This window comes from Benincasa hispida, chromosome 12 (assembly GCF_009727055.1).
Source record: "Benincasa hispida cultivar B227 chromosome 12, ASM972705v1, whole genome shotgun sequence".
Lineage (NCBI taxonomy): Eukaryota > Viridiplantae > Streptophyta > Magnoliopsida > Cucurbitales > Cucurbitaceae > Benincasa > Benincasa hispida.
The window spans coordinates 1,443,236-1,469,527 of NC_052360.1; the positions used below are offsets into that span (position 1 = coordinate 1,443,236).

A 26,292-nucleotide genomic window follows, 5' to 3' on the forward strand; every position below is an offset into this window, starting at 1 on the left:
AGCGGTAAGGATCATATTTTGTGATTTTTAATTTTTGCTTTTAGAATGTTTAGATATTGTGTATTTGTAATTATAGAATGTTTAGGTAGAGTGTATTTGTGGTATGCAAGTTGTTTTTGAAGCAATGTATCTTTGCCTTATCGCTTGTACTTAATTTTATTATTTGAGGGTAGTTTTGTCTTTTATTAATTAGTATTTTCTATTATATAAATTCGTTTTGCTATTTTTATAATTTAAAAATATTTTTACCATTTTTCCAAATAAAACTTTAAAATTTGCTATTTCACTTGACAACCCTTTAAAGTAATTATGCTAACAGTCCTACATTGGAAATGTTCAAGTAAGTAATTGATGGGTTCTGAGACATGCGCTATAAAAGAAGCCTATTACTTTGTTTTCAGATTGTCCAAATTAGAAACACTTTTAAGTTTGGGTATACTAATTCCAATTAAATGGATCCGTTTCTTGTATTCTCTTATTGAGAATGAGAAAAAAAGTATGAATAGTACGAAATCTTTGATAGTTTTTGTAGTTGAGATCAAGGAAAGAATTTTTTGTGATGAAATAATTTTTCATATAATTGATTTTTTTTTTTTTTTTTTTTTTTTTTTGTGGATTGTGAGTTTCCTTTGATTTTGGGTTTTACCTAGTTTTGTTACCATTCTTCGTGTATAAGATTCATTTTGCAAAAGTTAATAGTAAAAAATTGTTATTAATTGTTGATATGTGTTTTTTTAGTACAACGAGTGGACATGAATGTTAGAATATTTAACCTTTAAGAAAAAAGTGTCTGTCAACTACGCTAAGCTTACTTTGACATCAATTATTGATGTGATATGATTGATTGGTTTATTCCCCATGCATGGTCTAAAGGTTTGTTAGGAATATCTTATTATTTAAACACTTTTGGAAAAAGTATTTTTTTAAAATAAAAATTTAATAATATTACATTTTAAAAAAAATTATTTTAAATAACAAAAAGTTTTGTTGCCTTATATTCAAAATATATATTTTTTCAATTATATGTCTTTATTTTACTACATATTTTGAGTATTTTTTTTGAATAATCCATCTCTCAGGTGTCTAATAGATTCTGACATTTACATTTTATGTTTGAGAGGTCCTTAAACTTTAAAAATGTCTAGTAGGTTTATAAGCTTTAAATTTTATGTCTAATAGGTCCATCACATATTCAATTGGTATATTTTATATAAAATTAAAATTTATATCTGACGGGACTCTAATGAGGTATTTGAGACACTGAATTGGTGTATTTGAGGTGTATAACAATGAGAGATTTGAAATATGATTTTTTTTTTTGTAAATAATGCGATTTAAATAATTAATTATAAAAATAGAGCTAAAAGAAAATTATTCCAAAAAATAGTGTTGCTAAATCGTGGACAAGATACATGAATTCAGTAATAGGGTAAAGACAATAAATTTGCTAATTAGATGCTAACTAAGGGCACATGGGTGCCATGTGTGCACCAAGAAAATCATGTAAATAGTTCACGATTTGTGCACATATTCCCACTTGATTTTAAAAGATTTTTTTGGATTGATAATTCAAAAATAGATTTTTATTTCACATTTTTATTTCCTATTTAATTTATTAAAAATATTATATTTTCTAATGTTAAATAAAAATATCATAACAATGGTCTAGTAAATTTTTATTAAAAATTGAATCAAAATTTTAACTAAAGATGGATTTAACCCATAATAATTATCTAAGTTAATTACCTTAAATGGTCAATTAGAAAGAAAAAAATAATAATAAAAGAGAGGAATAGTACTAAAAAAGAATGAGGAATAATTTGGAAAAAATGATATTTTCAATTAAATCTTAAAGTCTATATTAAAAAATTTTCCACAATTGTGGTTTTTTAAAAAAATATTAATTACCTTAAATGAATTTGGTCAATTAGAAAGAAAAAGTCAACCTAATAAATTCATAAATTTTCCACAAATTTGACTTTTTTTGAAAAAAAAAAATCCACAAAATAGTTCAAAACAAATTTTCTATTAACTAAAAAAACTTGTATATTGGGTACACGATTTAGGGGTACACATTTTTTCTTTACTAGTAACACGTGGATGCTAATTTGGATAATTGAAATTTGTGTACCATGTACGGGAGTTTCAAATTTTTTTGTCAATGGTTTGTGTTTCTAACTTATATGAAATTTCTTTTTATATTAAGTTTATTTTTTAAAATAATTTTTGAACTACCATAATCATGTCTTTTCTTTTTCAAAAACTCTATTATTTAAGAACTTATCCCTTGAAATAGTAATACCATAATTAATTATAGGTTATAATAATTGGAAATACCAATTATTATAATTTGAACCCAAATATGGAGTGAGCTATAATAACTCACAAACTTGAAGTTGAGGGCTCAAACATCCTCTAAACTTTTAGTTTAATGTTTAATAAGTTTATAAATTTGAACATCGAATAAGTCAATGACGTATTTGATGCCAGATTGAAATTTTAAAGACCACAAGACAAAAACATTAAGGTTTCATTTGGTAGCCATTTTGTTTTTTATATTTATTTTTGAAAATTAAGTTTATATCATCCACATTTCTTACCATAATTTACATCTTTGTTATGTACAATGGTTGAATTCTTAACCAAATTCCAAATTCCAAAAACAATTTTTTGAAAACTATATTTTTTTTGTTATCAAAATTTGACTTGATTTTTTAAATCGTTGGTAAAAAATAGATGACAAAGGAAAAAATTGGAAGATAAAAATAATGACTAAACTTAATTTAAAAAAAAAAAAATCGAAATAACTATCAAAACGCCTAAAGTTTAAGAAATCCAAGGGATAAATGTAGACCAACATGAAGGTCTTTTTTTTTTTTTTTTTTTTTTTTTAAAAAAAAAAACGATAAAAAACAAAACTTTTAATTTTTTTTTTTTTAAAAAAAACCGTTTTATGCGTTTTACTATCACGATGATCAATTCAAACCAACCGAACCGGTTCGTTCAGGTCGGCTATGAACCGATTTTCCGTCACAGCACAACTGAAGACAACGAAAAACCCTGTGTGGGTAATTCTTCTCGCTCGTAGTCGACTCTCTCCGTATCTCATAGTCTTGGCGGCAGCGGCAAACCTGTGCGACGGTGCGCAGTAGTAGTCAAAGACGAACAGTGGCAGAGCATTGTGCCGAAATATCGCGGTAAATCAGATATGTGGCTTCGCAGTATTCAAAGAATTGGAAATGCAGATGGAGGTGGAGGTTCTGCTGGCCTTGTGTTCAGTACATTTGCGAGGTATTTCTCGAGGAAGCGAGCAGAGAATCTTAGGAAGATCAATCCCAAGTTGACCCCTCAGGAAGCGTCTTTGGTTGCTCAAGATCTCTATGGTGTTGTCAAGCAGCACGGCCCTCTCACCGTTTCCAATGCTTGGATTAAAGCTCAGGTAGGTTTTCCCCAAACTTTCAGTTTCTGTTACGTGTCGTCGTTTACTTTCTTTCATTTCGATTTTGGATGGTGTTATTGTAACTGAATTGATATTTACACCGTGCCTCCGACTTTGTCTGGAGAGAGAGGGAAACCAGCTAATACTATACAATTAATATCGCCATGCTAAGTTGTTTGGATTTCTCATAGTCAAGACATTCAAACGAGAGTTGATTGATCTAGTTTAGGTTAGCTCAGCAGCGACATTGGCTCTTAAGCCTGATATTTAGTCTCAAAACTTGATCAAGAGACCACATGTATTTTTTATTTTTATTTTTTTTCATTCAAGCGACTAGCCTAATCTGAATGTGGATATGCTTTTTAGGAAAAGCGACTGCCATTTATGAATGTTAGTTCACTTAAGGCATTGAAGACTGGTTTCACAGTCATTCGGCTGGAACATAGAAATTACTTTATTGAGAACACCATTAAGAAATGAATTACTGATATCTAGCTTATTTGGCAATCGTTTTTCAAAGAAATACTAATCATTAGTCAGAAAAAGTAAAGGTTTTTGAGCAATTTTGATGAAACTCTTCTGCAACCAAACAAGCGTTATACCTTTGAACACTTACCACAACATGTAATTTTATATTGAATGGCGTTTTATGTTGGTTCTTAGAGATGCTCAGGAGGAGCAGTGACGTTAGAATGAGTAGCCTGTTGTGACCAACCTTCCTTGATTGGGTTTATGTAAAATAGGTATCTCCAGCATTCTCCATCTCTCATATGTCATTAATATGGTCTTAGGTTTCCTCGTTGTTCTATTGGCACCCCTCTACTCACTCCACCTTCCTTTACTTTCTTGGATGGTATCACTCCTGTTGGTACTTTTCCATAAACCTCCTTGGTCTTCTCAACTAGGTAGATGCTAACTATTTTCCAATAACTTCCTCAATGCTGGAGACAATCCATCTGACGGGATCTTGGGATCATACCCTTCATACCTCCTGACCACAGCCCGGCAGCTGATAGGTGCCTTTTTTCTTTCCCTGCCTCCATCCTGTCACTTAAAACTTTGTTCCCCTTTGTCCTTCCTTTCCCTCTGTATATGCTTTTCAACCTTCCAACTTCCCTGCCCTTTTGCCCCCTTTTATTACCCCTGAACAATGGACAGAAGCACACCAAAACATAAAAAAATAAGCCATCTTATCACTCCCTCAATTAACCCAAAGCACATTGACGTTCTTTTACCTCAAAGCGAAGACTCGCCAATGTCCCTTTTACTCTACCCCACAACACTATCAACTTCTCCAAACAAACAAGCCTACAATACCTTTCTTGTCCTCGTCACAAAATTCTCTAGATCTCCTTCACACTTTTGACTTAGAAGACAATTGTATCTCTAGCCCTCTCCCTCTCTCCTTCACCAGGAAAAACCCCACACCTGTCTTCCCTAAAACAAATCGACTTATCTAACGATACAAAGATAACTGAGCTAGAGATTTCTGAATGGGCCTCATTATCTCACCATCTGGCATCTGTCAGCATGCGTTCCTCTCTTGATTCTTGGTTGTAGTTGCTTGATCCTACTTTGGGTTTTACTGTTAAATCTCTCATGGCCAATTTGTGGGCACCGTGGATCCATCATTGTCTTGACTTTTATTTTGTGATTTGGAAAGCTAGTTATCCTAAAAATATTAATTTTTTTGGGAGCTTAGTTTGGTGCCATCAATACTGTTGACCGTCTACAATGCTCATGCCTTATATGTTTCTTTCTCCTTCTTGGTGTCACGTGTTGTTGCCATGCTGAATCTCCAAGCCATTTGTTTTTCCATTGTCCATTTGTTGCCAGTTTTCGGGACATTTTTTTTCAGGCTTTTGGATGGTCTTTTACTTGGCCTGGTACCATTTTTGACATCTTGATTTCTTTGGTGGTGGGTCATCCTTTTGTTTTTTTTTTTGGATAGGAAATATATTTCATTGATGTATGAAATTTACAAAAAGGGCTAGAGCCCAAGCCAATGGAGTTACATAAGAATTCTCCAATTGATCAAAAGAGAGGACAAGGTGTATGGATTAAAGAAAGATGAGCATCTACACCGAGACATAGCATAAAAGATAACAAGATCAAAAAAGCTATCAAAAGAGTTTCCCTTATCTGTGAAGATTCACTTGTTTCTCTCCTTCCAAGTACACATCATGTGCATCCACATAATTTTCTTTTGTTTTGTGAAAGGAAGACTAATGAAAGTGTAAGTGAGGGTACCTCTAGTATCTTTAGGGAGGGCTTAATATGTAAGTTTGGTCCTGACTCATCCAATCATCTCTTCATACACCGTCACCTTGCCAAGAGGCCGGGGGGGGGAGGGGTGTGTGAGATGGCCATGTAGGGGAGACGATTTTGCAATCTATCACTAGTGTTTATGGCATTGTGACTAACTAGGAATCACAGACATAGACATAAGGCACGTGACACGACACGACACGGTGACATGCCAATTTCTAAAAATGTAGGACACAACACGTTGGGGATACACTATTTTAATTTTTTTTAATAATTATATATATATTATTAAAAATAATATTTTTATCAAGTATTTTAAATACTATCTTTTATTAAGTACTATAAATAATTAATACTAGTTTTTTTTGTTAGTTATTAAAAATAACATTTTTTTTTTTATAAAATTAATAAAGGAAAGGAAAGGTCATTTAAAAGAGAAAAAATTACCCGGGGGGGCGGGGGTTGGGAACCTATGGCCACATCACATGAATGGGATGTAATAAGGCCCAAAACCCAAGCCCAAAGCCCAAGCAAAAACCCTAACCCTAAGTAATATCTCTTTTTCCTTTTTGCACTATTCTTTCTAACCACACATAGCCCCCATCCTCCTCACCCTCCTTGATTCTGCTCGCCCTTCCCCCAAGTTGCATGCCAACCACCTCTCTCTATCACCATCCAAGTTTTTTTTTAAATTTTTTTTTTTTTTGTCTATGCATGTCGATGGTGTGTCCTCACGTATCCAACATTAAAAAAATAATAAATAGAAGGGGACACGGATTTTCGCATCTGACACATGTCGGGAGCTTGTCCAGATGTATCTGTGTCCGACATTGACACTTTGCCCAAAGTGATGTGTCCATACTTCCTAGGTGACTAACTTCCCAAAGGAAGAACTTTATCTTTTTTGGGTATAAATCCTTCCTTATAGCAGCATGGAAGGGATGTTCCGAGGAATCCATATCAACTCCCAAAATGTGGGAAAGGGACTTTGTGGAGAAAGAACCTTTGGCATCTGGTTCCCAGATCCATTTATCTTTGTTAGTTGATAGATGGATGTTGTGTAGGCAATCGATAAGATCAAGCCACTCATCAAACTCATCATCCTTTAAATTTCTCCTATAATAAAGAGACCATTCCTGTCTAGAGTCCCACAGATCATGAATGGAAGACCTTTTTTGTGTGGATAGGTAGAATAGTCTGGGAAAGCTTTTTGAGGGGGGGAGGTTCTGAATCATCTGTCACTCCAAAATGAGGTATTTTTTCCATGACCCACTTTAATTTTGACTTTATCGTTAATAAGATTCATATGCTACAAAATGTCTCTCCATAGTCCCCTAACATAATTTGGAAAGGTGGTGTTGGGCCAAGACTTGAGAGGAGTCTCCCCATATTTTGCTTCAACAATCTGTTTCCAAAAAGGCCCATCCTCATGGTAGTATCTCCATAAGTAGCCAATTCAGTTTACTTTTTTGAATTAGGTCTCTTTCTTCTGCTTGGTAAAGAGATAATAGGTCACCCTTTAAAGACATTCTCACATCTTCTTCTGCTGAAAAGTTCTCAAGGCTGTCGGCTTGGAGGTCTTTTTCATTGATTTCTTTCAGCAGAGATTCTTCTCTGATTTTCTGGACTTTTTCATGCTCTGCCAGCCATCTTTTAACACTCCGTTTTACCCTTCTTAGTCTGGAATACAAGGCAAAACCAGCCCAATCCTGCTACCCTTTTATCAACAAAGAGTTTTCAATTATCTGACAGCATTCCTTATTTTTTAGCCAACTGTTACAGAATCTAAAAGAAGAGGGACCTCACTCAAAAGCACCAGCTTCAAAAAGAAGAGGAAAGTGATCAGAAATGGTTCGAGCTTGTCTTGACACTCTTGAATCTTCAAAGAACTCATCCCAATTTTGAGAAACAAAGAATCTGTCGATGGGGGATCTTGATGACAATACTCCTTCTCTTGACGAAGAGAATTTTCCATTGGACATACGAATTTCAATTAAATTTGACTCTCGAATAAACTTATTGAAGTTTCTTATTTCTCTTGAAGATCTTCCTATTGGGAATCTTTCTTGTCTTCCTCGGATGCAATTAAAGTCCCCTCCAAGGCACCATGGCCCGTCACAAGAGTCTAATATGGAAGATAATTCAGATCATAGGCTGTCCCTTTCTCTGTAGCAATTGGGACCGTACACGTTTGTTATCCAACAGCTTTTTCTACAAATTGTTTGACATTTTAAGGTCAAAGAGTATGATGCTTTTGAAATCTCTGAAACTGAAATTTTGCCTTCATCCCACATAGATAGAATACCTCCTACCCTACCCGAAGCTTCCACAAAAGCCTAGCCAACTTCTTTAGAGCTCCATAAGCTTTTAATAAAAGGTAGATCGAAGTTGTCTCTTTTTGTTTCTTGGAGAAGAACTATGTCAAGGTTTATTTTTTTCAGGAGTCTTTTGATTGCCAATCTTTTATTTCTGTCACCAAGCCTCTGATGTTCCATGAAATGATCTTCATCATTGCTTTTAAGGTTATTGAATTCCGGACAGATGATTAACCTAGAGTAAGTTCACACACTCTTCAATTAATGAATTGAGCTCCTGAGGTATGCTGTCTTTGATAAATGATGTTGGGGACTCTTCCTTTCAACCCCCTGATCTTCCTCTGTTTGGAAAAGAAGCTTTAAAGCATCCCCACTGCCAAATAAGTCTTCTGCTGAAGTTTGTTCAACTTCCTGAATGTCTTTTTCAAGTTCTTCACTGCTTACACTTGTTATGCAACTGCTTACACTTGTTATTGATGCATTTTCGAAGTCATGAGAGATTCCATGGAATGGAGATCCTTGCAAAAGAGAGATATTTGGGTCTGAAACTTTGAAAGATGGATGATTTAAGGGAGGCCAATTAGTAGAACAAAAAACTGACCTTTTTGATTTGATTTCTGGGAGTTGAAGTCTTATGCAATAGTCCTCAATTAAATCAGAATTAGAGATGGAGGACCACGAATTGGTAACTGGTTTATGCCCTCGCACAAAATGATTGGGGAACGGTTTGAAAAGGTGTGAGCCTTTTTCAGAGATTGCAGGAGCCTCAATGTCATTAACTTCTCTTTGTTGCTGAAGGGGTGTGATTTGTGAAGGGCTGACTGAAGAGGGGCTGGCTGCAGAATCAGCCTCAATGTTGTTGATCTTTAATGAATTTTCCCCTGCTGTAACTGAATTGATGGAGTCTGATTTTTCAAATGGAAGAGAGAGAGTGTGACGGCTCATAATAATTGAGGGAGAGCCGTTTTTTTTTTTTTTAACTTTTCTGCTGAACGAGGGAGGGAAATGTTAGGCAATCCATTGGTTCTTTCTTTTTCCTCAATAAATGTGGCTGTTCAGATTCTTCATCTACAAGTTCACCAACCGGCTGATTTAAATGTTTCTTTTGCTGTAGAAAGAGAGGAAACTCTTCTACTTCTGCTGACACACTCGAGTTCTTCTGAAAAGGGAGATGAATCGTCTTTTTAACCCTTTGCCGAGGTGACTCTTGGCATTCTTCTTGGTAATTTCCTTCGCGGATTTCTGAGTTAAACAAAACTTCCTGAGGGTCTTGTTGTCACTCTTCAAATTCTTCTGCTATTTTCTTGCAGATTGAATGAGGATGGTGCTTCAAATTCTGTTGATTTTGATCGGGATACCTTAATAAGGCTGCATACAGATTTCTTGCAAATTTTGGCTTAGTCTGAGGAAAGGAGAAAGGACCAATCTGATCTAAGATCTTCAATTTCTGCCCCTTCGTCTTTCATGGTTTGATGGATTCGACATATATCAATTGGATTGGAGAATTGGTTAAGAAGAAGATCACCCTTGAGATTTTTGACAAGCTCATCACACTGTATATCACCAAAATTTAGAAAGATGTTTCCACGCTTTTCATCTTTAATGTATATCACCCAAATTTAGAAAGATGTTTCCACGCTTTTCATCTTTAATTTCTATGGTTGCTGGCATGAATCCATAGCTATTCCTTCTTACTTTAATTCTTGCTTCCGCACAATTGATGAGATTAAGAGTATCACTTGCTATACTTTCAAGACCTCCGAAATATGCTCCAATAGCTTTAAATGTGGCTCTGCACCAATAGCCCAAAGGTAGGTTGTTTATTGAGATCCAACCCCCAAATCCTTTCACTACTGTAGGTCTGCCGTGTTTTTCTTTGTTCCATCTTTCAAATAGAAGATGATAAGGTCCTATTGATTGCCATTGTCTAGGTGCTTCAATCAGATCTTCTAACTTCCCTTGGTTTAGCTTGACTAAAGCTTTGTCTTCAAACAGAGGATTGATGATAATTGGTATATGGAAGACTTGCTTCAAACTTTCTTCTATTTCCTTCCACTCATTAAAAGCAAAGAGCTTGGAGATGATCCATAGCTGGTTAAAATCTTCTTTAAATACCTCGTGGCTTTTCTGAACCCAAAAGGCTTGCTTGAGATGCTTCATCTTTGATTCTGAGGTAGGCTGCGGGATGTATTATCTTTTTTTTTCTACACCCGCTAAACTTTTTCTTCTATAACTATTTCCTTTTTTCGTGGATCTTCTTTTAATCCATCTATGTTGAGGGCTTTGTTTACTATCTTCTGAAACAGGGGATGCAAGCTGGGAAGGTTCTAACGAGGGCAAGGGGTTTAAGAAGCCACTTACCATAGTACTGAAGTCTTGCCATCCGGTTGTTCCATCACCATAAGGGATGTGAATGTTTTTTTCTTCCTCCTGTCCACGGCCAAACCGCGCATTCCACGAACCATCCTCTGTTGTCAGGAAATTTGGAGAGACGGATGACATTTTGATCGACTCTTTCCTTTAGAAGGAAGAATTCAAACGTTGGTCCATTCAGCATCTGCTTTAGGCTTTCATTTAGCCATTGTAACATTGGAGAAGAGAATAGAATCTTTTGTCTTTTTTCCACATCTTCTATGTATATTCCATTGAACACTTTCCACATATAGAAAAAGTGTTCTCCTATTTTGCAGCTTTTCACTTCCATGAGATCTGAATCGGGGGTAAGAAACAGTTGGGAGGGCACTGGAAAATAGGTAGAGCAGGGGAGTTTGGCAAGAGTTATTTGATCATTCCTTTTTTTGCTCCGAAAATTGCCTGTTGGGAGGAGATTTTAATATTTCTCGATGGTCTCATGAGAAATTTAATGGGAAAGTCACCCAAAGCATTACACTCTTCCATTCCTTTATTAGCACATCGGGCCTTAACAAGCTTCCCCTTCAAGATGGGCTTTTCACATGGTTAGACAGCTCCTTCTTTTATGACCCTTATCAACAGATTTTTTATTTCTGAAGGGATCCCTGAGAAGTTCTACAACACTGGGTCTGGGGTTGAGCGTATTGATAGACCAACATCGGATCATTTCCTCTTTCTTTTTTCCATGGGAAGCTCCAAATGGGGTCCCACCCTTTTCCATTTTGAGAACATGTGGCTCCGAACATCCATAATTTCTTCCTCTGTTTGAATATTGGTGGAAGAACAGAACCTTGGAGGCTGGCCAAGTCACAGTTTCATAATTAAACTCAAGGGTTGAAGGAAGTTTTGAAGTCTAGAAACAAAGATGTCTTTGGCTGGATTACCACTAAAAGGAACCAGCTTTTGACCGAAATCTCTATCATTGATAGTATCGAGGATTGAGGAATCTGGTTGAAAGTACATGGACTAAAAGGACATTTGAAAGTACATGGACAAAAATTGAACAAACTCCAAAATATAGGGACCAAAATGGTATTTTAACTTTTTATAAGTTGTGAACATAGTTGTTGTGTATTAAGAGCTCCAATTTAATGTGCCATTTTTGAAATTGGATCATTTGAATATATCTTATAGAAAGCCAAGGACGACTTAATCCATCATGTCTGGGACTTGGTAAGTTCCTGTTAAAGGAAATTGTATTTCGATAGAAATTTGCCATTCATCAGTCATGAAAACCAATATGCTGGCTCGAATTTTGCCCTTTCTATCTAATACTGCTTTTCATATCAGGAATCTGGCGTGAATGGATTGAACAGCAAAACACACATGAAGCTACTGCTGAAATGGATGAGGGGAAGGAAGATGCTCAACCTTTTCTGCAATCAAGTTGGTTCCAACAAGAAATTTCTGCTTTGTACTCCCGATGATCCTCGGGCAGAACAGTTGAAGAGTTCTTCAGAATCGGGAGTCCAGAGAAAGAAGAGAGCAAAGTCACCAGTAAAGAGAAGAAAGGCATCAAAATAGACCTTTGCTAACGTCTGTTTTTTTAGGATGCAGTGGGCTGGCTATCCTCTGGTTTGTTTGTACTGATGCGGGCTCATGACATACGATGAATTTGTGAGTCCCCCTCCGGCTCTTTTTTTGCCCCCATTTCAACTCATTTTGGTCATATGCAAGGTTTTTCAAATATTTCACATTGACTTGTTTCCATATATTGACTGATAAAACATGTATTTAATTTCATGTTCGATAAAGCATGGATCCTGATGCCTCGTTGAATGGATGGCTAGACTAAACAACTATGGATTGGCCTAATAAGGGCCATGTATAAGTCATGGTGGCCACCTACATAGGCTTTAAGATCCTATAGATTACTTTAGCAACTAAATATCATAGCTGACTGTGTCTAGTTTCAATTTAAGAGCATTCGGCTACTTTGAAATGTTTAACAGTTATTTCAAGGGTATGCAACATGTGTAAATTGGATAGCATTTTTATGACTTCAAGAACAAGCTAAAAATCCAAGGATTTTGTTTCCAACTCTTCTAGATGGAGTTTTGGTCTTCTGGGTACAAGTTTACTTTGGTGCAGAAGCATAAAAAGCTCAAGAGGACCGAGATTGAGGATTGCAAGTCGGTGCTTTTTATTTATTTATTTTTGTTGGAGTGTTAAATTATGTGAGATTTATGGTTCAATGTTGTCAGCATATCAGTTAAATATGCCTCGGAAGTCCAAGTTTCTATAAATCTAATTTTAAAATAACAAAATAATAATAATAATAATAATAATAATAATAATAATAATAATAATAATGCTTCGTATAGCATAAAAGATCTGGATAGAAATGATTTCCAATTCTAGGATTTTTAATGTAGAAAATGAATTCAAATTATTATGTGCTTTTGGAATCAAATTGATTTAAAATCATTTAAATTAAATTTTTTTGTTTGGATATCCATGTGAAATAAAAAAAGCATGACATTTTACGTTCTTGCTTTTGTTCTTGCCTTTGTAATGTTGTTGGAACTTATATTAATAATTATAAATTACTTTAGTATCAAATAATAATGTTAATCACATATAATTTGAAAAGCATATTATTTAATAAAAATAAATTAACTTATTAAATAAAAATTATAAATGTCATAACCATGGTCAAATATTAAATAAAAAAACAACTGACAAATCTCTAAAATTAAATATATACCCAAAAGGTAAAGGAAAAAAAAAAGAGACTAGATCAAACCAAATTCCTCTTAATTGTCCATTTTTTGATTAAACCGTTCTTAGTTTGCACATGGATTTTGGACATCCAAAAAAAAAAAAAAAAAAGCTTTTGTGATTATGGAATGATAAAAAGAAGCTAGAAGCTAGGTGAAATTTCCAAATTTAATAGTTCCTTAAAAACATTGTAAATACGTTGATTATGCTCTCACCCATAGACTCTCTAGCAACATCATTCCCTATATATTATATATAGAAAAAACATACACGTACACGCATATATCTTAGACTTTTTAGCATATTTTTCTATATTTAAATATAGCTTAAAATATAAGGAGGGTCATACCTTTTCTATCAAGTAGAACAGCTACTTTATTAATAGAATTTGTTAGCATCTCCAAATTTTCTCCAATCAAATCAATAAGTGACTTCTTTTTACCACGTTTAGAAACAGAAGAAGATGCTTCAATCGTTTGATGTCTTTTGGGACTGGCTATTCATAGAACCATCATCCTAAAAAATTTTGCAGATGAATTCTCTCATGCCATCATTTCATCATATCATTGATATTCAAGGGTTCATCTCTTTGCCAACGACATACATTGACAAAGAAATTGGTCAATATGACTATAAAATTGGTCTTTTTCTTCTGAAAAATAAAAATTAAAGCATCCTCAATTACCCTAGCTAATTTTTTCACCGACTTCAGTTTCGAGAAGATCAATTAATTATCCTTCAAGAACTTCAAATTAATCGACTATATATTTATTTATTGTCTTCTAGTTTTTTTTTTCCTTTCACTTTCTTGCTTTTTATATTTTTAAAAAGGAATATATATATTCTTATATGCCTATGCCCTAATATATTAAAAAACTTTCTCAAATTTTGACAAAATTGCGATATTATTCCTATGAGAATAAGTCAACCATATATATTTAATAAATAAAAAAGATGATATGATCTACCAAATGGCATAATTAGATGTCTATCTTAACGATAATGGTGAGTAAAATTACATAAGAATTAAGATAAATTATAAGGGAAATTTAATTATATATTGAATTAATGAATGAAGGTAAATTTAGTTATATATTATCTAACCTTTCGTCTTTGTACAGTTTAGAGGGTGATGAAAAAAGAATTAAATATTTATTTAAATCACAAATCGATTTCGACTAGAAGGTACCGACAAACTATTATAATAAAAATGTACTTTTAATTTGAGCAGAAAAGGCATAAACCTAAAAGGGCGAAAAAAGAGCTCGACACATGGCGTTTTGTCGTTGGACCACGTGTCCGGATATGGCTGCGTGAAAAGTGAGATCGCTGCAAAAACTAACGTATCCTAAAAGGACCCCACAGAATGGAGATATTATTGTTCATGAAGGTAATGAGCTCCACGCTCCATCGTCATTTTCCTTTCCTTTCATCTTCAATACTGTTTCCCGTTTCTTTCATTTCTCAGGCCATTGCGTTTCTGTGGAAATCAAATTCATCCTTCACTTCCTTCGTTTTTGGAGAACGATGAGCTCTCAGAATTCCGCTGAAGACTGTCTCGGTTGGGCCGCGAGAGATTCCTCTGGGTTTCTATCTCCTTACAAATTCACTCGTAGGTATGTCATTTCCTAATCTTTTATTGCAATGAGGTAGTAACTGAAACTCCTTCTAGTTTTGTTTCTTTTATTGATCGTGTTCTTCCTTTTGCTAAGCCTGTTGTTGTGCTTTGCTGAGATTTTGCACCGTCGAATAAAATGTGAATTAGTTGTTTGCTCTTCATCAGTGTTCTTGATATTATGTTAAACTATATAGTTCTAACTGGTACTTAATGTTTCCCCGGATGATTATGGTGTGATCTCTATCGATGTCATTTTGACGTGGGATCCTCAACATGTCCCATCTGATGATATTTCTTTGGATTCATTTTTGAATTAGATATTTTCTTTCTGTTTTTTTCTTGACCGAGTACCTATATAGATTTTATCGACTACGATAACGTGTTGGATAAATATGAAATTTCATTTGAAAATTAATTAGAAATAAAAGAATTAACACATATATTTTAAGAATATTGTGAAGTGGGATCTCAACAACAACAAAATCTCCAATATATCTCCATAATGATATGATATGTCCATTTTAGGCACAATTCTCATGAATTTGTTTCTGATTTTACCCAAAAGATTTCATACCATTAAAGATAGGTATTCTCACTTATATATCATGGAGCCAATGTGAGACTTTTGGTCGCAAAATGTCACTTATTTTATTATTTAATGAGGCCATCACACGATTGTCTCGTAATAATAATTGAACGAGTCTCTCTCTCTAATATTAGATATAAATTTAAGGTATTATTTCAATTTCTCTCATACGTCTACATAACAGAGATTTCAATTGGGTCGGGAAGGTCATCATACCTATGGATTAACCTTTTCATGGAATATCCTATCTCCTATATTTACCCCATGTATCCAAGCCATGTTTATTGCATGCATTGATGCGCTAGGCTACTCATTGGGTGCTTTCTCTTGCTCATTTGTAGTTGAATGCGACAATGCCTAATTTCAAAAAGAAATAAACCTCCTGTCAGAGAGAAAAAATCTCGACGTTTGGATCGCCATTGTGGCAATGTACCAATGCCTCAATTCCCTTTCTCACACTTCCCTTTCACCTTATTTGATCGAGAGAGATGAATCTACACCATTGTTATCCAATAACTCAATAGTAAAGTGATCAGTTGTTAATCGATTGGTCATAGGTTTGAATCTTATATCTGGAACAATTCAATGCCTTTCATGCTGCTAGCTGGCCCACACACTACACCCACGTTGTTCAATCCCTAGCCTACTTTGTGTGCCTCAGCCCTGCCACATTACATTGGATTAAGCATTTCAATTAAGTTGTTGCCTGCTGGTCATTTCAGTTCATTGTTTCCTTTGTTCATCAGTGGAGTTTCAATGTTATCCATTAAGATGTCTTAGCTGCAAAATGCGGTGAATAACTATGATACATAGGCTCATAAGGAAGCTGCCTCATCAAGCTCTTATCTCCTAACTGCTGTACCATGTGTATGGAAGTCTCTGAATCTCAAAGCCACCTCTTCATTCCATGTCCCTTTGCTAGACGCTTTTGGTTGTCCATTTTGGAAGCCTTCGGTTGGCATGCAGTGATGCCCATCATCATCATTCACAACTTCCTTTCCTACTTACTAACAGGACATCCTTTCAAGGTCCAAATGAAGGTTATTGGTTCTCTGTGTTCAAAGTATCTGCTGGAATCTTTGAAAGGAACAAAACAACCGCCTTTTCAATGACAAAGGGAAATAATACTACTTAAACTTGGTGCTCTTTATTGCATTTAGGTGGTGCAAATGTTCAAATTCTCTTGAGGATTATAGTCTGACAAATCTCATATCTAGGTGAAAACGTTCTCTATAATCCACTCTGGATGGTTAGAAGGTCCCCTTCCGTTTTGTAAATTTCAATCAACTTATTGAGCACCAGAAGATTATGTTAACTGGTGCTTCCTTTGTGTTTCCATTGCGCTTGTGAGCAACTGCTTTGTTGGTGGACTGTATTGGCCCCATGACAGCCATCGCACACAAATTTGTAGTAAGACGTGTAAACCCACGACAAAATCCAGCTCCTTTTCTTTTATTCTTTTTTTTTCTTTTTAAACAATGATTTGAATCACTTACAGCTATGATTTCATGAATTTAAAAGAACCCGATGAATAGTTCTTATTGATATTTCGGATATATCTTGATTTCATCCTTAACCATACTTTCAACCTTGTTAGGGTTCCTGGAGATGATGATGTTTCAATTACAATAACACACTGCGGAATTTGTTATGCAGATGTAATATGGACAAGAAATAAATTAGGAGATTCAAAATATCCTTTGGTGCCTGGGTACGATAATCTTTCTTATGAAATTACAAGTCCTCTTTTTGAAATTTTTAAAGTGCTTGCACTAATTGTTCAACAGACATGAGATTGCAGGAATTGTGAAATCTGTTGGCTTAAATGTTCAACGATTTAAAGTTGGAGATCATGTTGGGGTAGGAACTTATGTAAATTCTTGCAGACAATGCGAGTACTGTGACGATTGTCAAGAAGTTAGTTGCACGAGTGGATCAACTCTTACTTTTAATTCAACTGATTTTGACGGTACAATTACAAAGGGAGGATACTCCAACTACATAGTTGTTCATGAGAGGCTAGTTTTAACTTCTAACCTATTCTCTTTTATTATTTGATATCAATTCATTCCATTGCCTATTAGTTGTATTCAAGTCTAACCTTCATTATTTGAAGCTGAATGTACACATGCTATCTTATACTTCCAAAAATAGCTTCTTATCATTTGATCCTTCGGCAAGTTTATGCAGAATCACATTTATTTTCTGGTCATTGTTTTACAGATACTGCTACAAAATACCTGACAATTATCCATTAGCTTCAGCTGCTCCTTTGCTTTGTGCTGGAATTACTGTTTATTCTCCCATGATTCGACATAATATGAATCAACCTGGTAAATCTCTTGGAGTGATTGGGCTTGGTGGTCTCGGCCACTTAGCTGTGAAGTTTGGGAAGGCTTTTGGACTGAATGTGACAGTTTTTAGCACTAGCATATCCAAGAAAGAAGAAGCCTTGAGCGTTCTTGGAGCAGACAAATTTGTTCTCTCATCTGACAATGAGCAAATGGAGGTTATATATAATTAGTTTTTCTCTTGTTCATCATATTGTCTTACATGTATCAGAATCATCCTCTTATCTGTCAACTTAATTCTAATTAATTCACATATCACTCTTTAACAGGCCTTGTCTAAGTCTCTCGACTTTATTATTGATGCTGCATCTGGTGATCATCCATTTGATCCATACATGTCTACATTGAAGATTGGTGGGGTTATGGTTCTGGTAGGGTTTCCTTCTCAAGTCAAGTTTAGTCCTGCAAGCCTTAATTTGGGTATGTTTTAAGCAACTGACTTTTATTAAATACAATGTGTTCATCTTCTTACTTAACTGGAGACTTAAAGGTGTGTTGAAGAAATTAGCACAAAAGGAAGAGAGATAATCTTCTTTTCAAGAAAGGAACTTTTATTCAGAATGTATAAAGCTCTTTTACTCTCTAACACTCACTCACTTTTCTTCACTAACTCTTTAGCTTTACTTTTCTTTCTTTCTTTGTTTGCTTGCTCACATATGGGGCCACATTTCCTATTTATAGGCATTGGATCCTTGGAGTAGGTTCTACCTGATTTCTACGGATCTTCAAGATATTTATTGGGTCATCCTTATCTAAAGGAATTCTCGAATTCTTTGAACCAACAGAAAGCCGATATACTTTTAGATCTTTTCTTTTGAGATATTTATTTTACATACTACAACATAATTTTTAAAAAAAATCTAATTTACATATTTATATCGTATAGTAGATACTTCAAAAACATTTTAGAATAGTTAGTGTTGTCTTTTACTTCAACATTTGGTTTGGAATGACAAGTGTTGAAAAACATTTTCTTTAGAAAGTCATTCCAAACAAACTCTAAATGAATTGACCGATTTTCTGGCAGGTATGAGAACCATTTCTGGTAGCGTGACTGGTGGCACTAAAGTGACCCAAGAAATGATCGATTTCTGTGCTGCTCATGGAATCTATCCAAACATAGAAGTGATTCCAATTCAGTACTCTAATGAAGCTATCGGAAGGGTAACGAAGAATGATGTGAAGTACCGATTTGTTATTGATATCGAAGGCTCTCTAAAATGATCTCGAGAGGGAGAGAAAAAGGTGATTGAGTAGTCATATATGACAGTGAGAACACCAGCACCAGCATCTTATTTCTATTTCTTTCGTTTGTATATCAAACAAAGATTCACCTTCTTGTTTCTGTAACAGACTCCTTGTACTTGGTTATCATTTAGGGTATACTTAGCCCAAGGAGTAGGATTTAAGGGAAAGTTGTTAACTCCATTCCTTGTTTGGTCCATGGACTTCATAGGTGACTATTTAACTCCTTCACAGTAGGCCTCATGACTGAACAACTCTCTTCTTGCCCCAAATGCTCATTTCTAGATGTATTTTGCATTTCAATAAAGACATTTTTGTTCTCCTGCGGTTTAGCTGAAACCCTATGATCTGCCTTCTTTCCCCACAGCAATAAATTGAGACCCAATATGATGAAGAAATCTCCTACTAGGCTTGAAAAACAAAACAGTTTTAGGAAACAGAGAGTTAGCAGCTTAGCAACAAGTGTTCAATTCAATACAAACATAGTTGGGAGGGAATGTGTTACCTTCCTACATGAAGCCACTCTGAGAAAACAAATGCAGAGAATATGGCTACGAATATGAGCATTAGGGGTCTAAACATTGAAGTAAAAGCTGGTCCATTGTGGCTGATGCACCAGGTTTGTTGGATATACCCCACGCCCGAAATCACAATGCCCTGTGGCCGAATAGGGGAGATAGAATTAAGAAGGAATTTGATAGCGAGAGTTTTATATTATCTACCTCTGGTTTATACTAGGAATTTCTTTCCCATGAATTTCTTTCCCATGAATTTCTTTCCCAAGTAGAGCCATGTTTGGAATGACCAAGTTGTAATTGCTTTTAAAACACCATTTTTCTTTTAAAAAATATTTATCTAATTAAATTTTTAATACAACTTTGGTTTTGTACTTTTTTTACTTGGTCCCTACTTTTTTTCAAAATATAAAATTTGGTCTCTAAGCTTTTAAGAAGTGACAATATTGATCATTTCATTTTAAAGGAATCAAAATTGGCCAATTTTGAAAGTATTAGGACTGAAATGAACCAAAATTGAAAGTTTAGGGATCAAAATGAACATTTTTTTTTATGCAGAATGACATGAACTAAAATCGAAAGTACTAGGACCAAAAGTAGTATTTAAACATTTTTCAAGTCACTTAGCCCCGTTTGGTAAATATTTGATTTTTTTGTCTTCTATTTTTGAAAATTAAGCACATATTATCTCATTTTCCTACCATGGTTTGTATCTTTCTTAAGTACAAGAATGGAATTCTTAGCCAAAATCTAAAAACAAAACCAATTCTTAAAAACAACTTTTTACATTTTTCTAGATGTCCTTTTTTAGATACTTTAAGAAATATCTAGAATAGTTATGATCCTAGAAGAGCTTAGAAAAATCATCTTACTTGAGCTCCAACAATCTCACACACCTATAAATAGAAATTATATCCCTATTTAGAAGTCTAGCAAAGGAAGAACTAGAAAGGAAAAGAATGGAAGAAAGAAAGAGAAAAGCTAGAGGGTTAGACAATTTCTTAAAGTGTTTGTCTCTCTTCTTTTTGTGGCAATTTCTTCAACATAATGTTGTTGGACTTATCCCATTCTTAAATAATGTTGACATAGTTATTGAGAGGCTGGAAACATGTTTTATTTATAGCAAGCTTAGCTTAGGTTTACCTCCATTCCTAGAGGGGCCGACTTTTTACTTCTAATAAGCCATTGGACTAGATCAAAATCATTCTCAATGAATCCATAAGTGATTCCATTCTTGTTCATCAGCCGGATGGTTGTACGATTACGATATGATAATACGAGGATATAGTGTTTTAAAGGGGGGCCGGGGACTTGAAAGTCATAACAAATCATCATTAGGGAGGACTAAACTCACACTGTATACGATGGTTAAAAGCCTTGCATCCCATTGCAGCTTTCATTTATCTGGACTTCTTGCAAAAAACAAGGCAAGAAAAGCCAGATTGTGCAGTTGCAGACGAGCAAATCAGAACAGTCATAGTCAGTTGTGCTGGGTATGTTCTAGGGACAAATGCCTGCAAAGTCCATTGAGTTTTGATCAACACATTTCCTTCCAAATTACATAAATAATAATAATGGAATTACTTCATTATTACCTGTAAAATTAGCCATACACTACAAGCAATATCACTTATGAGAATAAAATCTGAGCCCTTGTTCCAGTCCTCGCCATTGCTATTTCCAGTGTCTTGATTATCGTATATGTCTATGGGTGGTTCCTTGAAGATGGGTTTGGTTAATATGGTCCTTTCCAAAAGGTGAAAACAAGAGAACCACCAATGTAGAAAATTGTCCCCAACACTTTAGCTGCTCCTCTTGCTGTTCTAATCTTTACTTTCTCCAACCTTTTTAAAGTAGGAATTATTGGACATTGAGTAAACAAGCCTCTATAGAAATAGTAATAGATGTCATTGAAGGAATGGAATTTCAACGGAAGCGTATAAATGCATGTGTCAATGTAATTCAATCTGAAAAACTCGGAAAAACAAAAAAAATTATCGAAGAACACAATAAACATTTATAAATTACAACATGCTTCTAGAGAGAAAAGAATGAGAAAAACTAATCCACGAAGACTTTTCTTTTCGTAATTCTTCTCCTTGAAACGGAATAGCATGAATGCAAGATCTCCCTCAAACTGGAAAATGTCTCTCACGAGCAAAACAAGTCACGAACAGGAGACATCACTACTTGGTTTTCTAACTATTCTCAGGACAAAAATCAAGGAAGTGTGGGCTCCTTAATTTGGTAGGGAAAGATTTATGTGAGAGATTTGGGGAAGAAGATCAAATAAACACTCTTCTCTTTTGTTTGTTTGTGATCTATGCATTAGAAAATAATAATCAAAAAAACAAATTTCTCCTTTTCCTTTATGTGAGAATGAGTTGGTTGGGGATGGAGTTAAAACTCCCCTCCACCAACTCACAATATTTGAAATTTAAATAATTTATATATTAAATCAAAATTTAATATATAATTAAATAAATAAATTAAATATTATATATTTAATTTGATTTGAATCATATTCATGTTAATATGAGTTTCATTCATATTAATTATAACCTATACTTTTGATATGAATCTCATTCATATTATTATAACCTATAGTTTTAATAGGAATCTTATTCAAATAATTAATATTTGAATCTTATTCAAATATTTATATCCCACATACTATAAAGTATGATTTTTAATTTTATGCAAAATTAACTTTATGTTATAGTGTATCTTGTTCGACGACATTTTCGCAAAAATTTAATCTTTCGAATTTGAACTTTGTATTTGAATTGATTTGTAGTATATGAAGGTACAATCTCTAATATATGTTCCTTTGATTCTTTCTCTCGAACGTTATAGTAAGTTTAATTCTTCCAAATCTTCTTACAACTTTAGTTTCGAAGTCTTCATGAGAACTTGAGAGCAAGACTTTGAAGCTTGAGAACTTTGAAGCTTCAAATTTTGGAGCTTGAGAATTTGGGAAATGTAGACTTTAGAGCTTGAGAACTTAGGAGCTTCGATCTTCAAAACTTGAAAGTTTAGGAGCTTCGATATTCAATTCTTCAAAACTTTAATCTATGGAGCCTCTAATCTTTTGAACTTCCAATCACCCCTTTAAATGAAAGACAAATCAAGAATTTAGAAATTTGTGGCCATGTGCATGTCACATAGTTGCCATTATTCTTATTCCTTGGCGGTTTTGCCATTTTTCAGAATGAAATCTCAAATTATGCCATACACTCCAATTCCCCTAATATTTAGTGGGACCAAATTAATTAATTTGATCTAATGACTAAGACGAAAACAAATGACATCGACTTTCTTTCTTCAATTTCATTTCGGGACACGTGTTGACTTTTAGTTAACCCAAAAATTGATAATTTATAATTTCGTCATTAATTTTGAGCAATGATGTGGTAATTTGTGATTGGTCAAAATTTCTCATTTTACAAATATCCCATTTTTGAAATTTATGAATATGATGTGGTGGATGAATTTTGGAAATATTGCAAGATTGGAGCAATAGTTTCCATTTTGTTGACCAAAATATGAATTTGGCTCAGTTTGATTTGCTTGACACACTTAATGTCAAGTAAACAAAAGATGAACTTTAGCCAAAATATTGACTTTTTGATTTTGGAGTAAACTTTTATGTTAAAAACTAAAAAATTTATGCACCATCTTAATTGCAAATTTAATTGAGTAGTTTCCCAAATTCTGCTATTTTTTTTCTAGATTTGATGCGAATTTGAAGTGGAATTTTAACTTCGTCTTTTAACCTTGATTTTGTGTTTTGGTAGATGCTTGAAATGTACCTGTATTTTGATTCGAGGCATCAATTAAATTTTCAATTTTGTTGAAACTCAAATCTTGACTTGAATTTAAAATAAAATATATTTTATTTTATTATAACTTGGATTTGTCATGAAATTCGGAACATGGCTAATTTTATTTTGGAAAAAGATTTAATTTTAAATAGAATTTAAATTATATTTAATATATAGTTTGGATCAGAATTAAACTCTCCATTATCTAAGGGTTGGAGTATGCCCCCATAACACATATATGAGGAAGATTTGGGCTTCATAATAGTTTAAATAAATTTTTTTTGTTAAATTTAAAAACCACTGCTACTATAACCGGTTCTGCCCACATCTTTTCTTTTCCCCGAACGCTGCTACTATGTTGTCGTCCGATGGGAATATGCCGCCACGTTGGTGTACTCCATCATCCAAGACATCGAGTGAGAGAGGGATAGAGAATGGAGAATGTGAGGGAGAGATTTGGTGGGGGTGGGGGGTGACGGGCTTAAGTTTTTTCTGGAAAAAATAACCTTTTTCAAGTTTTGATTTTGATTTTTAGACAATTGTTAAAAAATATGTTTTTTTGGCCTCACAATTTTGAAAATGAATGAAAATTACCTTAATATCCTTCACATTTCAAAACTCACTCAAACCCTCCAAACCATCATTTTTCTTTTCCATTTTCACTCTTCCCCATTTCAAAAGTCCTCAATCTCACCCCATTTCACTTTTCATATTCTACGTTTCCTTGTCATTCTCCTTTTCATTAAAGATCATTGAGATTTTTCAACTAAGGTATGAATTTTTTCTGAATAAGTTTGAGCCTACAATTTGTTTCCAGAAATTGGTCTTACTCGGCCGGACTTCATACCATTGTGACCGGGTATGTGACCGGGCGGACAAGTTTGAGGTTGTTTGGGGAAGAGGGATTGTGCTTGGTGGTAGACCGGCCGGGCCGTATGTGTATTTCGACCGGGTATGGACGGGAAAGGGAGGAAAGGACGAAGGGGCAAAACCAGGTAGGAGTAGGTTTGGACCGAGTAGGGGGAGGGCACCGGGTAGAGAGGGGGCACGCGTGGAAGTATTGGGACTAAACGATCGCTTAGTACCATCGCCTAGTACTAAACGATCGCTTAGCTATGATCGGTGGGAACTAAACGATACGTTGGATTTTCTAAACAATGGCACTATACGATCGTTTAGCTACGACGCGCGCTAAGCGATGCGATGAAGTGTTACGCAATAGAACTGAGCGATCGTTTAGATTAGAGGTAAGCGATCGTGGCATAGGAACTAAACGATACGTTAGATTTTCTAAACGATGACACTATACGACGTATGCTAAGCGATGTGATGAAGTGCTACGCGATAGAACTGAGCGATCGTTTAGATGTAGAGCTAAGCGATCGTAGCGTAGGAGCTAAACAATTGCTCTACACGATCGTTTAGCTACAACAAACACTATAACAAATCTTCAGAAGAATAAAAATGACCTGACATGGTGATTGTGCTACTAGAAGGATGTAACAAGTCACGATCCGTTGCATGTGACGAGCCTCCGTAGTCTTCGATTGTTCGTTCTTCTGCATGAGGGGTTTGGTGGGTGTTAATCTTGGGTTCCTCTTCATTTTCCTTCTCCCTCCAAGACCAATCATTGAAATATTGACCTTGGTCTACATCATCCTCTAAGTTATGAGTTGCCAAATTACTAGGTGACGAAGTAAGTGATGGGTTAAAATATGTGGGAGAAAATTGACTATCCGACTCCATCTTCCACAGTACTGGCCTAGATGTTGAAGGGTTTTCTTCAGTTCGTCAGACATATGAATTATTTGGATGAAATCCTTGATTTGTTGAACACTTTGGAAGCGTAGATACGTAAAGAGGTATTACTGAGACCTCTTCCCATGTAAAGAATGTGTGTAGATCCTCATCATTCCGAATTACAAATGCAGGGGCTTTGGATCTCAATTAAAGTATACATCTTATAATAAGATTATACTAATCTGACATTATACCACTTATTCTATAAACTTCGGTCAGGAATTCATTATAGGTCGTGCCCAACTTAATGTCAAACCCTTGCAACTCTCCTCCATCGTAATTCTTTTCCCTTTCATTCCAAATGCCACTGAAACAAATCCAAACACGAGGAATTTTCCTACATTTTATATTAAAAAAATGTATTAATATAATGCAATAAAAAAAAGCTAAATGGTTGTCTAACTTTTCTTCACATTGTGTAACGTCCGGAACTAAACGACCGCTTAACTATTTCTTCACATTGCTATACGATCGTCTAACTATTTTTGTTTTTTTTTTTTTATATAAATATCATTCTAGAAATAATTTGGTGAAGAGAACTTTTTGTGGGATTGTAAACAAATTAAATTTGGTGGAGAATTTTTAGTGTTGGAATGTGAAATTTTTTTTGTCAATTATTTTTGGATATAATAATTTTTTGTGAATAAATTTTTGAGGTGGAGAATTTTTTGTGAATTAATTTGGTAGACTGGTTGTTGTAATTGAGAGTGCGAATTTAGTAAGCGGTATAAGAGTAATTGTACAGTCAATATTTTCCATGCTTACATCATTTTCAGCATCAAGGAGTCAAAAAAAACTTGTTTTTCCAAAAATAGGTAAAAAATACAAAATCAAACTCCAAATACGTCATTTTTGTCAATCTTTCTTTTTTTCTTTTCGTTTTTATTTTCTATCCATTTTTTTAAAAAAAAATTATAAGACATTTTTTTTTTTTAAAAAAAAATTATGATTTTTTTTTTTCATTTTTTTTCTTGTTTTTTTTTTGTTAGTATTATTATTTTACTTTCTTCTTCTGTTTTTTACAACGTATTTTTTATATATTTTTCTTTCAATAATTTTTATTCTTTTTTACTCTTTTTTTATTTAACCCCGTTTTTTTAATTTTTAATTTTGATGTTTTGTTTTATACTTTTCTTTATTAATAATTTTTTTACAATAACTTTTTAAGCAAAAAATTGAATTTAACATTTTATTATTA

General features: G+C 34.3%; 2 protein-coding genes across 2 annotated transcripts; both read left to right on the top strand.

Moving 5' to 3' along the window:
* Positions 1-3,056: 3,056 nt before the first annotated feature.
* On the top strand, positions 3,057-12,474 carry LOC120068455. Its single transcript, XM_039020234.1, has 2 exons — positions 3,057-3,439; positions 11,725-12,474. Exons 1-2 carry the CDS (start codon positions 3,209-3,211, stop codon positions 11,956-11,958), a joined length of 465 nt encoding a protein of 154 aa, XP_038876162.1. The 5' UTR covers positions 3,057-3,208; the 3' UTR covers positions 11,959-12,474.
* Positions 12,475-14,530: 2,056 nt separating this feature from the next.
* Positions 14,531-19,186, top strand: LOC120068591 (probable cinnamyl alcohol dehydrogenase 1). The gene is made up of 6 exons (XM_039020409.1): positions 14,531-14,771; positions 16,957-17,070; positions 17,147-17,377; positions 17,583-17,868; positions 17,980-18,130; positions 18,738-19,186. Exons 1-6 carry the CDS (start codon positions 14,683-14,685, stop codon positions 18,932-18,934), a joined length of 1,068 nt encoding a protein of 355 aa, XP_038876337.1. The 5' UTR covers positions 14,531-14,682; the 3' UTR covers positions 18,935-19,186.
* The last annotated feature ends 7,106 nt before the right edge of the window (positions 19,187-26,292 follow it).

What these genes read in the sequence shown, in the direction of transcription:
- LOC120068455 (XM_039020234.1), top strand. Translation starts at nt 3,209, where the DNA reads ATGTGGCTTCGCAGTATTCAAAGAATTGGAAATGCAGATGGAGGTGGA. An exon ending in ATGCTTGGATTAAAGCTCAG is followed by an intron (nt 3,440 to 11,724) that starts GTAGGTTTTCCC and finishes TTTTCATATCAG; the next exon opens with GAATCTGGCGTGAATGGATT.
- LOC120068591 (XM_039020409.1), top strand. Translation starts at nt 14,683, where the DNA reads ATGAGCTCTCAGAATTCCGCTGAAGACTGTCTCGGTTGGGCCGCGAGA. An exon ending in CCTTACAAATTCACTCGTAG is followed by an intron (nt 14,772 to 16,956) that starts GTATGTCATTTC and finishes CAACCTTGTTAG; the next exon opens with GGTTCCTGGAGATGATGATG. An exon ending in AAATATCCTTTGGTGCCTGG is followed by an intron (nt 17,071 to 17,146) that starts GTACGATAATCT and finishes ATTGTTCAACAG; the next exon opens with ACATGAGATTGCAGGAATTG.